The sequence below is a fragment of the Rattus rattus genome, chromosome 2 (genome assembly GCF_011064425.1).
Source record: "Rattus rattus isolate New Zealand chromosome 2, Rrattus_CSIRO_v1, whole genome shotgun sequence".
NCBI classification, from domain to species: Eukaryota; Metazoa; Chordata; class Mammalia; order Rodentia; family Muridae; genus Rattus; species Rattus rattus.
In genome coordinates, this window is record NC_046155.1 from 142,889,878 (window position 1) to 142,902,288 (window position 12,411).

The 12,411-nt window shown below is 40.9% G+C and overlaps 1 protein-coding gene across 2 annotated transcripts in view; it reads right to left on the bottom strand.

The window, feature by feature from the left end:
* Positions 1–12,411, bottom strand: part of Oca2 (OCA2 melanosomal transmembrane protein) — a 292,950-nt gene that overhangs the window by 221,778 nt on the left and 58,761 nt on the right. For both annotated transcript variants that reach the window (XM_032896002.1, XM_032896003.1), the window contains one exon: positions 12,223–12,376. In XM_032896002.1, the coding sequence (XP_032751893.1) occupies positions 12,223–12,376 (154 nt within the window). The remainder of the gene's footprint in view (positions 1–12,222; positions 12,377–12,411) is intronic.

A 12,411-nucleotide genomic window follows, 5' to 3' on the forward strand; every position in this document is an offset into this window, starting at 1 on the left:
ATATGTACAACAATGCCAAGCAACCAGAGCTTCCAGGGACTAAGCCACTACCTAAAGACTATACATGGACTGACCCTGGACTCTGACCTCATAGGTAACAATGAATATCCTAGTAAGAGCACCAGTGGAAGGGAAGCCCTGGGTCCTGCTAAGACTGAACCCCCAGTGAACTAGACTGTTGGGGGGGGAGGGCGGCAATGGGGGAGGTGGGGAGGGGAACACCCATAAGGAAGGGGGGAGGGGATGTTTGCCTGGAAACCAGGAAAGGGAATAACACTCGAAATGTATATAAGAAATACTCAAGTTAATAAAAAAAAAAAAAAGGCTTAGGTATGGAACTGAATCAGAGAGCATATGGCTATGAGTCTAGCTTTGCAGAATCATAAAAGCTATTTGCTCCTCCAAAAATACTAAGAAGGTGTAGATATCACCGAATCCTGGTTTTTCATGCAACTATATCCTTAAAATACACAAAGTTACATAGCCTGAAACTAATCCAGGATTAAGTAGAAAACACAGAAGGCAGAACCCAAGAGGGCTTCGTCAAGCCACACACACCCCCAAAAAAGAATGGCCCTTTCCTGTGGCCAGAGCATAGACAGCTTCACCTGTACAGTGAAAAGGTGTGAGTCCTACAGTCACAGGGCCACAAATGAGGACGTTTGAAGGCAGGGGGAGGACAGCAGTGGAGATGGGGGAGACAGTGAGTCCTGTCTTCCTGTCAGGGACCATTTCTGTCAAAATGAAAGGAGAAGTGTGTTGCTCACTGTGTATCTCAGGCCATAACACCTTCCCATTGACCTGGCTTACCAGTTGCAAAGTTCCCAGAAAATCTTTGTTACTAGGAGACAGTGGGAGTTAGGAGTGACAGAGGGGGCTCAGCTTGTGAAACAGTGCAAACATTTATCATATCAACAAAAGCAAAGACAGCACAAGCCTTAGTCTTCGACCTGGTGTAGTCTTGTAGTCATTATCCACTCCCCCTCCTAAAGGCCAGGCTGGGTAGCACACCCATTATACATAAAATCAGGATTTATCACCAAGGTAGTCCATCTGCATAACACACACAGCATGACCTTCCCTTTCACAATAAACTGAGAAGAGACTGTGTTTTGCAGATGAGTAAAGTGAGATAACCACAAGTCAGGATCTCAGAATTTGTCCTGGCAGCAAGAAACAGCTGGAAAATGAGATTTGGTGTGCAATAATAATCCTGAGTGCTGAATATTGTATCTCATATATAAAGCACTACACTCCCTGAATTCAGACAGAGATGAACCACTTATAATCCTGACAGTGTTTTAAGAACATGGGACTTGGGGTTGGGGATTTAGCTCAGTGGCAGAGCGCTTGCCTAGCAAGCCCAAGGCCCTGGGTTCGGTCCCCAGCTCCAAAACAAAAAGAACATGGGACTTCATAGTTGGTGAATGTCTTTAAGATCTTCCTTTCCTTTCCACATACATGTAGACCAGTGGCTCCACACTGGTGACTAGCCAGTAGCCATCACCCCATGACCTAGAGACAAGCACATGACCAAGGACAGAGAGACTATCCCCTGCCTCATTATATATATATAATATCCCTCTCTTCATAGATCCATTTATTAAAATAGCCCAAGGAAGATTGCCCAGTCATCTTAAGTTCTAAATATATATTTAAGGCAAACTGGCATCATAAGACTTTCACAAATTAGATTAAGATCATAATATCAGGAGGGTCTCAGGAGCCATACTCTGCCATCTGTCCCCTCCCCACTTGTGAAGGCACTCCAGGGAGAGGGATGGTGGGTAGCCGTGTTCTTTCTATGTATCTAGATGCCACATATGGGAGAAGGGAGCTAGCCAGCCTTCATATCCCATGTTGTGAGACTGAGCCACATGAAATAGTACCTCTGCCTGGGCTGCATGGCTGCATCATGAATCCTGACACATGACCCTGAGAACTGTCTCCTGGAAGAGGTTGAATGAGGAGATTCAAGCCTGGATCCTAGTAAGGAAGGAGGTGAGGTCCTCGCTGTGCTGACAACACCTGCCCCTACTTCTAAAAACACTCAGTCCTTAGAGAAACAAACACATGAACTCAGAATACAGGTGAAAGGTTAGACCAGTCACAAAGATTGCACCAGGAACAGGAACAAAAGGAGGCACCCTGAAGTACACACACACACACACACACACACACACACACACACACACACACACGATATAATAAATTCACTCACTTATCTTAACTGACATCCACACACAGTCACACCATCCCCCACATGTTCATACCAACCCATATGCTTACAGACGCACATAATCAAGCCTCATGCATTTCCATGGTCTTGCCCACTAGTCTTACACTCAGACTGCTTTCCTTATTGCAAGGCCATCACTGTGAGTCTAGTTCTCACATCACCCCTCCAAACCATTGCTCCATACTCATATCTTCAAAGACTGACTGAGCCCATTCAGGTCATTTGTACATTTTACATATGTAGACATCTTGATGATAGGTGTTCATTAGTCCAGCAATGCAACATGAAGAAGACCCATGTTAGGGGCTCTGGATAGACATCAGTCTCCTGTTTTGTGCACTGTGGGAAGCACTATAGCTGGGAAGAAGCATGGACTTCAAAACCATCCATTAAAGATGGAGCCCTTGCTCTGCCATTACTGGCCTAAGGACTTTGCACAAATGATGGGCTTCTTGGGGGTATAATTCCTCATCTATGGAAGTAAGGATGATGAGGCCCAGCTTCTCAAATTGTATGAATAATGGTGCTTGCCCTTCTGCACTGTTGCCTTTGCTCAAAATCCACATTGTTATCTTTTTCTCCAAGCCACATCGTGTTTCTTTGTGCATTGGTTTCCTTTGTCCCTCTACACACTCAAGTCACCTCACTCTCTCATGTTCAGGAACAAAAGTTCCTGACTTTGGGAAGGTCCTAACACTATCAGGACCAAAGGGTTAATGACCTAAAAGCCCCAACTGACCTGAGACGCTCTAGACAGGAGAGCCAACTTCACTAATATCACCTGTGTAAGCAAATTCATCAGTTTTCATGAAATTTAAAATATTATTCAAAGAAGAAAAGGAAAGAACTTTGGACATAGGAGAAAACTTATTGAATGAAACAACAGTAAAAGACAAACAGAAGTAACCTGGTTAGGGGAACAGCCACCAGCCACAGGGGTAATTGAGTTTCTGCTCTGCAAACTATTACAGAAAGAGAACATAGACAGCAGGTCTCCGAGTTGCTGCTAGGACCAGCACTGTGCTGTGGACATTGCAGTTTGATATGTGGCCTCCTCCCTCTTTCTCCAAAGATGCTTCCCTCTATAAAGCAGAGACTCCTGGAAAATGAAAGGACTCCTCTCTTAAGGAGTTAACTTCATAAGAGATTTTCAAATATATTTTAATTAAAATATAATTAGAGGAGTCCCCTCTTCCCTCAAACCTCTTCCATGTCCCCTACTACACACACACACACACACACACACACTACAATCTTCCGACTCTATTTAGTGTTGCTTGTGTGTATATGTTTTAGGGGTGACCATTTGGTATTGAATAACCCATTAAGAGACTAATCCCAGGGAAGACCAATCCTACCTCTCTCTGTGGTCATTACTTACTTTCAGCTCTTCCTCAGGAGCAGCTTGAGACTTCCCCATCCACACAGGCTATCAACTGGTGTTGTCGTTATTCAAGCCTTGTATAAGCAGCCATATTGTGGAGATTTCATTGGTGTGGATATCCTGTCATATCTCCAAGGCGCAATTTTTCAACAGGTGTTCTGGACCCTGGCTCTTATAACTTTTCTACCCCTTATTCTGTGATATTTTTTCCCTGACCCTTAAGTATAGGAGATGTGTTGAAGGTGTATGCATTGCTTGGGAATGGGCACTTCATGGTTAGATTTAGTCTGCATTTTGAGCAGCTCTGGCTTTCTGGTAATGGCTTCCATATGTTACAAAAAGACGCTTCTGTGATAAGGAATGAAAGCCACACTTATTTGTACATGTAAGGATCGATTTCAAAAAGCATTTAGGAATCATTCTGTTTTAAGGCAGTGATATCAGTAGGTTCTCCTTTAAAGACCATGGCCTCGCTTGCCACATTTAAAGTATGAGGTATGATTTCCCTCCTGTCAATCATGCCATGAGTCCAATTAGATGAGTGTAGACCACTTCCAAGACTGAAAGTGCTATTATACCTTTAAGAATATATTGCATATTGGTCATTTCTGTGATTCACACACATTATAGCTGTTTAGGGCTATTGATTGCTTTACTCCCTTGGTAGCTTCCCTAGCACCTTCCAGTTCTATGAAAGCTAATTCTCAGGGAAGAAGCTCTCAGCTCAGACCCAGCTCAATTCCTCTGAGTTCTGAACTTCAACTTTGGGGACAAAAACAAGAGCAAATGTAATAGCCTAGATTGCTTCCCCTGACCACGACTGGTATAGAGATTTCATAGAATAGTGTATGGTTCTTGGGGAAAGCATTGTTACCTCAAATAGCCTAACTTCATTTAACATATGCATATGTATATGTCCATATGTATATATGCCATGTGTATATTTCTTTTTTATTTAGTATTTATTATAGGCATGTATTATATATCTCATGTGTAATTTGGGGTAAGTATAAAATAGCAAGATTCCTTGTGGACTTTTTAAACATCTCAGAGCTGAGGGAGCTAAAGCCTCTCCCCCATCCCCTCTTTGTATCATTTGACTCCTGCTAGTCCTCTCTCTAGAGCCCACTCCACCATCCTAGTTAACATTCCTAGTTTCTAAAGACCTGGAGCTAGGAACCACAAACTAGAGAACATGTGGCACTTAAATCTCAGGGTCTGGTCATCTTACTAAAATTATTTTCTAGTTACTTTCATTTATGAGCGAATTTCATGATTTCATTTTTCTTTACAGCTGACTAGGCTGTCTGTAATGATCTCCATATGTCTCAAAAGGAAGCGTCTTTGATAAGGAATGAAAGCCACACGTATTTGGAGATCTAAGTCTGCGTTACTCATTCATCAGTTGAAGAACATGTAAGGTCATTCACTCCCTGGCTATTGCTAATAGGATGCAATGAACATAGGTAAGCAAGTGTTTACGAACTAGGATGTGAGTCCTCTGAAAATATGCCATCGGGTGCTATAACTGAGTTGAAATTTTTTTTCATTTTTTGAGATTTTCCACACTGATATTCATGTGGCTACACCAGTTTGCAATCCCACTGACAGTTAATGGGAGTTGCCTTTCTCTATAGCATCACTGGCATTTGTCAGTTATTTTCTTTGTGTTGACCACTGTGACTACAAGAGGAAATTTCAAAGTAGTTTTAGTTTTCATTTCCCTAATTATTAAGAATGTTGATACTTTTTGAGATATATCTTAGCCACTTTTATTCCTTTTTGGGGGGAAATTCTGTTCAGAGACAAGCCCGTTTTTACTTTAGGTTATTTGTTTTGTTGACTTTTGGGGTTTTTTTATTCTTTATATACTCTGGATATTAATTCCCTACTAAATATATACCTGGCAAAGATTTTTCTCAGGGCTTCTTCTTTACCTGATCAGTGGTTTTCTTTGTTGTATAAAACCTTTTTAGTTTTATGAGATCCTGTTTGTTCACTGTTGATATGAACAATGGTTCAGACAAACTGGGTCCTAGTCAGAAAGTCCTTTTCTATGTCCATATCTTGTAGAGTACTACTTATGTTTTCTTTTAGCAGTTTTGGCATTGTGGGAGTCACACTACAGTTTTTGACCCATTTGAAGCTGACTTTGTATATGGGTATGGACTTCCAGTTTTCCAGCAGTATTTACTGAGGATGCTGTCTTTCTTCAATGTATGTCTTTGGCATCTTTGTTAAATATTAGATGGCTGTACTTATGCATGCCCATTTTTTTTTGTTCTTCTATCTTGTCCCATTGGTCTACATGTCCGTTTCCATGCCAATACTGCACTGTACTTTTTTCCTTGAAATCTAGAACAATAATTTCTCAAACATTGTTCTTTTTGCTCAGGATTGCTTTTGCTATCTATGGTCTTTTGTGATTCCATATAAACTTTAGAATCTTTTTTTCTATTTCTGTGAATAATGTCATGAGGATTTTTTTATTGAAATTGCACTGAATCTGTAAATTGTTATCAGTCAATGTGCACAAGAGGTCTTTCAAAATGCTAGACACTTCCTCAACCTCTATCTTCAGAGATTTAAACTTTTCATTGTATAGGTCTTAGGTTTATTCCTAGCTGTCTTCTTTTCTTTGAGGCTACTGTACATTTTAGTATGTCCATAATCATTTCTCAGAATGTCTGTTGTAATGTATACAAAGACTATTGATTTTGTATTCTACCACTTTGATAAAATTGTTCAGCATTTCTAGAAGTCTGGTACCATTTTTAGAATCTTCTAGGTAATATCATACCATATACAATTAGGAGTAATTTGACTTTTTTATATTTTGTACTCCTTCAATTTTTTTCTTGTACTGGCTTATTATTCCAGATTATGTTCAAGTACTATACTGAAAAGGAATAGAGACAGTGGATAGCCTTTGTCATTTCTGATTTTAATGTTGCTTCAGGATTTTCTCCATTATGATCATGTGAGTTTATAATATATAGCATAGTCTTCATTATGTTGAGGTATATCCCCTTAGTCCTACTGTGTCTAGGAACTTTTTCACGTAGCCAAGTCAGATTTTGTCCGAGGCCTTTCTGTTTCTATTGAGATGATTGTAAAATTTTTGTCATTAAGTCCATCTGTATGATTTATTACACTTTTTGTTGGCTCATATAATTGGACCAGCCTTGTATCTCCGGGTTAAAATCAACCTGGATCATAGTGGATGATCTCTCCCCAATCCCCTGTATTCTCTGTAGCACTAGCTTGGTGAACATGATTTCTTTTAGCCTGTTTGTCATGGAAACTTTTTATTTCTCCTATTTTTTATTTCAGCTATGGCAAACATTTTGCTGGTCCTGGTAGTCTAGGTTGGCACTTGTGATCTTTTAGAACTTGGAGTGCATTGTTCCTGGCTTGTCTAATTTTAAGGTTTTTATTGAGAAAAACGTTGTTGCTCTGGCAGATTTGCCTTGTATGTGATGTGTGTGGCTTTTCCTATTAGAGCTTTCAATACTCTTGCTTTATCCTGTATATTTAGTGCTTTCGCTATAATATGCAATGGAGGTTTGTTTGTTTGTTTGTTTTTAATCTTGTCTGTCTGGTGTTTTGTGTGCTTCTTGTATCTGTGTGTGTATTGCTTTCTTTGGTTTGGGAAATTTTTTTCTTTGATCAGTGACCTTGGATTCTTCTATAATTTGAAGATTTGGTCTTTTCACAGTGTCCCATAGTTGCTGAATAGCCTTTTCTCTGTCTTTTTTTTTTTTCATTTTCTTTGCTCGAATGGTCTAATTCCTTTACTTTATCTTTGAGTTCTGATATTCTTGTCTTCTTCTCCATCCATTCTACTTGTAAGGCTTACCCTGAGTTTTTTTAATTGGGTTGTCGAGCTTTTCAATCCCATCTTCATTTCATCTTGAGATTTCTCCCGTGTTTCTACATCCTTATCGAATTCAGTTTTTAAATCCTGGGTTGGTTTGTCATTTCCTTTAACCTAGATTTGTGTTTCTTGGGCATCGCTCAGGCATTTATTCTCCTTAACTTTGTCCATCTGTTTCTTTGTGTCATCTTTGAACTTCTTAATTCTTTGATTATGTTTATGGTTTTCCTTTTACATTCCTGATCTTGGGGGCTCAACTAGGTAATTCTCACAGGAAAACATTTCTACAAGATTGGTAGATTTTGCAAGGGACATGCTTATTATCTTAGCCTTCCATGATGTTTGTGGGTTCGCAATGAGACCTGAGCATTTGGTCTTATTTTCTTGGTTGTAAGTCTAGTGTGAACACAAAAAAACTGGCACCAAGAATATGCCACCCAACCCAAATCTGAAGGATGGGTAGAGCATAGGTAGACCTTACCCATTTGAGCCAGGACCATACTTATAAGCCTGGAGAAGGTATGGGCATTAAAGCAATTGTAGGTAAAGAAGGATCAAGTGAATCAGTTGGGCTGATACAGAGGATTTGTGGACTGGGACAGGCCTGGAGGTTAGGTATGGTGGGCTACGATAAGGTCAAGAGGGCACATGGATTGGTATGGTATACAGGATATCAGACTGCTGTGTGCCTCAGGTTGAGGACAGCATACACAGGGCTCCCCAGACTAGGCCAGGATACTAGATGTGGGACTTGAGCTAAATCTGAGGATTGTGGAGAGTCCAGGAGACATAGGTCAGGCAGACAGATCTAGGGAGCTGGGCTGAAGTACAGATATACAGGCCAGGCTGTCTGGAGATTGGTTACAGCACAGGTGGAATAAAGTTAGGAAGACATGGGTCACTAGGCTGGTGCACAAGATCATAACTAGCTTTTAAGCCAAATGCTACATAAATGCATAAGCCAAATACAAAAAGACCCGAGGAGCGAAGCCAGGCCTCACACAGAGGCTGCCTAAGTCTGCCTCTGTTTGATAAGGGATAAAGGAAAGAGCCTTTGTGTTCCTAGCCAAAAGGAACCCAAGGCGGATGTCTGGGAAACATATTACCTCCTTTATGCTGTGAATTCTTTTTTTCATTAAGACTGTCTAAGACTTTTTTAAAATATGATTTTATTCAGTCTGCAAACCTTAGCTGTAGCAGAAATTCTGGTATGCTGTGCTGAGGAATTCTCCAAGGCCAAGGCCCAGTTAGAGATCAAAGTACGAGAGTCAGAAGGACTGCTCCAACTTTGCTCTTCCTTGCTTTCGGTGAGGACAATGTTACAAGGATAAAGAATATAGCACTGAAGAACTGCCAATGAGTCCTATCTCCACTAGTGGGTCAGAGCTATAAATAATCCAAGGGATGTCCTAAAGTGGTTTCATCCTGCCCTGATATTAAAGACCTATGGGAGCCCTGCCTGAGCCTTTGTCTCCTCCTCAATTACATGTCAGTCAGTGGCACAGTCAAAAAAAAAAAAAATAGTGTGGGAAGTGCTCAGGGGTCAGGCTAACTGGGCTCAGAACTCAGTGCTTGTCGCAGACATCTGCAGGTACCTTAGGGACACGCATTGTTTATTGAGCTATCTTTACGCCAGGTTCTGTTCAAGGCACTGGCCTCAACACTGACGAACAGGCATGATAAGGGGGCTCCTACACAGAACAGATGAGGCAAGACCAGGAAAGAGTTCACAGCTACAGAGAGCAGAGACAGTTGTCCAGGAAGCAGTGACAACAAGAGATAAGGAGAATGAGTACATGGATTAGTTGGCTCATGCCAGGACTTACTTCCTTAGGACAGTGACATCAGACAGCAGCTATGTAGGCTGAAGGTGCCTGTCTACAGAGCCTAGAGACCTCTAGTTCCAGGAAAAGAACTGGGACCCGGATGTGGGGAATCTTCTGAGTCCCCACATGTTAAGTCCTAGAGCAACCCAGGAAAACTACAGTGTTGACCTCACTTCTGGACACATGCCCTGCCCATGGGAACTTGTGCCAGCAGAGGAACTCTATAGAATTCTGGGCATACAAAAGGTATAGAAGCACAAACCAAAACATAACTGCTCTATCGCTTCTCCAAATTTCTTTTCCTTCTTAACCTAGGGACAAACCAATCAAGGGAAGGGTTTGGATTTCACAAGTTGTTACCCATATAATTTTTATTTGCAAGTTACACTAGTGTCATAAAATAGAAATTTTTCTTTTGTTCTAGAAATATAAATCAAGTCAGACTAAAAACCTAGGATCATAAAAAATTAATAAACTTGCATCGAATATACAGTAAGTTTCTCTGGCCGTACAGGAATCAAATTCTAATTATATAACTCAAAGAAAACAGAAAGAGTGTCGAAGTTTGCAAATTTAACAGTGTATATCTAAGCCAGGCATGGTAGCACACATCTCTAGCCCCAGCTACTCAAGAAGGCTGAGACCAGACGATCACCCGAGCCCAAGAGTTTGAGACCACCCTGGCCAATATATCAATACTCCATCCCCTCAAAAAATAACAAAAAAATAATAACCAAGTAAGTAATATGTTGAGAATTTTTAAAGAAAAGATGAATGAAACTGAAATACAAAGATCAAAATCTGTAGGATGGAGCTAAAGAAAGCATAAGAAGATAGGAGTACGGTCACTTAGGAAAACATTTAATACACAGATATAAGTACACCCCCAGTAGATGTTCTAACATAAATAAATCTAGCGTAGTGGTCACCCGATGCAAACAAATCAAATGATCGCAGTGGCTGGCACAGAAAAGCACATTCAAAACTCAGCACCCTTTTATGGGAGAAATCCTCAATACAACTGGAAAGGAAAGAGATTTCCCCAAGTCTCAGAAGCAGCATCTCCAGAATAACAGGTGATGCCCTTCTAATGGTGGAAGCTGGAAGTCCTACTGTGTGATCTGAGAGCACAGCAAAGATGCCCACTCTCACCACCTGTCTTAGTTAGGGTTTCTATTGCTATGAAGAAACACCATGACCAAGGCAACTCTTAGAAGGGACAACATTTCATTGGAGCTAGGGTATAGGTTCAGAGGCTCAGTCCATTATCATCACGATAGGGAGAATGGCAACGTTCAGCAGACACAGTGCTAGAGAAGGAGCCAAGAGTTCTACATTTTGTTCAGAAGGGAACCAGGAAAAGACTGGCATCCCCAGGCAGCTGGGAGGAAGCTCTCAAATAAAAACACCCCCACTACATATGCTGTGGTGGTCTATCGTCAAAACCTCAAGAATACTATTTAAAAAAAAATACTCCCATGAGATCAGGAAAAGGACAGTACACAAAACTAACCCACTAGGTCATAGGGTCTGTACAATGATTCTTTAAAATAATTCAAGAGATACACTATGTTCACGGACTGTAAGAGCATATAAAGTATCTATGAAACAAGAATGGCCACTGTACTGAACAACTTTGGGGAGGTACAGCAAGTGAGAGATGTTCTCTCCAGTGAGAAGACAGAATAGAGCTGCCATCATCAAGACAGTGTGGGAGGGGATGGATAGGCACATAACTAATGTGCTGAGGCAGAGAATCCAGAAATATGCCCCTCAAAACCTCCAGTTGCTTTTTTACATTTTTTTAGATTTATTTATCATATATATATATATATATATATGGATGTTTTACTTGCATGTATGTCTGTGTATCATGTACATGCCTGGTGCCCATGGAAACAAAAAAGGGGGAGGGGAGATCAGATCCCTTGAAACTGGAGTTATGGACAGTTGTGAGCCTCCATGTGAATTTTGGGAGTTAAACCCAGGTCTTCTGCAGCAACAATAAATGCTCTTAGCCACTGAACCATCTCTTCAGCCCCTGCAATCACTTTTTAAAAAATTATACAGGAACAAAAGCAGTTCAGAAAAGGAGAGAAAGCTTTCTCAATAAACACTGCTGACCCTAGCATCCATGGTTCTGAAAATGGGCATCTACAACTCACCCAGATTCAAGAACCAGCTCAAAGCTAAAACTTTAAATATTTTAAGGAACTACAGATGAGCAATAATTTCTTAGATGTAACATTAAAGTCACGATCTGTAAGACCCACAAACATTATAAACCACCCTAGAAGAAAATATTGGTAAAATGCCACCAACAAAGCCTTTATATCTCAAGTATGTAAGTACTCAAAACAAACATTAAAAGCTTCCAGGGACTAAGCCACTACCCAAAGACTATACATGGACTGTGGCTCCAACCACATAGGTAGCAATGAATAGCCTAATAAGAGCACCAGTGGAAGGGGAAGCCCTTGTTCCTGCCAAGACTGAACCCCAGTAACGTGATTGTTGGGGGAGGGTGGTGATGGGGGAAGGATCGGAGGGAAACCCATGTAAGGGAGGTTAGGGGATGTTGGCCCAGAGAAACCGGGAAGGGAATAATAATGTGTAAATAAAAATATTCAAGTTAATAAGATAAAAATTCAATTACAAAATATAAATGACAGCTTATATACATTTCATCAAGCTTTTCTTGTCCTCTCACAACCCCTCTTGTTTTTGTCAGTACCCATGATTCAGCAACTCTTTGGGGGCAGTGGCTTTTCCTACCTAGAATCCTTAGGAATTACACCTCTCAATTTGACTAAATAAAACTAAGTCTATCAAAGCATCCAAAAACTGTCCCAACCATGAACAGTAGTAGACCATAGAAGACAGGCATGGTAGTTACCTCAAATATGATCAGAGTATAAACCCCTGTGAGGATGGCCACCGCGCTCGCCACTTGTGCTTCAACACTTGCCCCAAGGAACTGATGGGCCAGCAAGAGAGGAACAAGGCGAGTCTGTTGGAGAGAGGCCTGGATGCTGATAGAAACAGCCTCCCTGCAAAATAAATCAAAGACCTTGGGGTTGGTCAG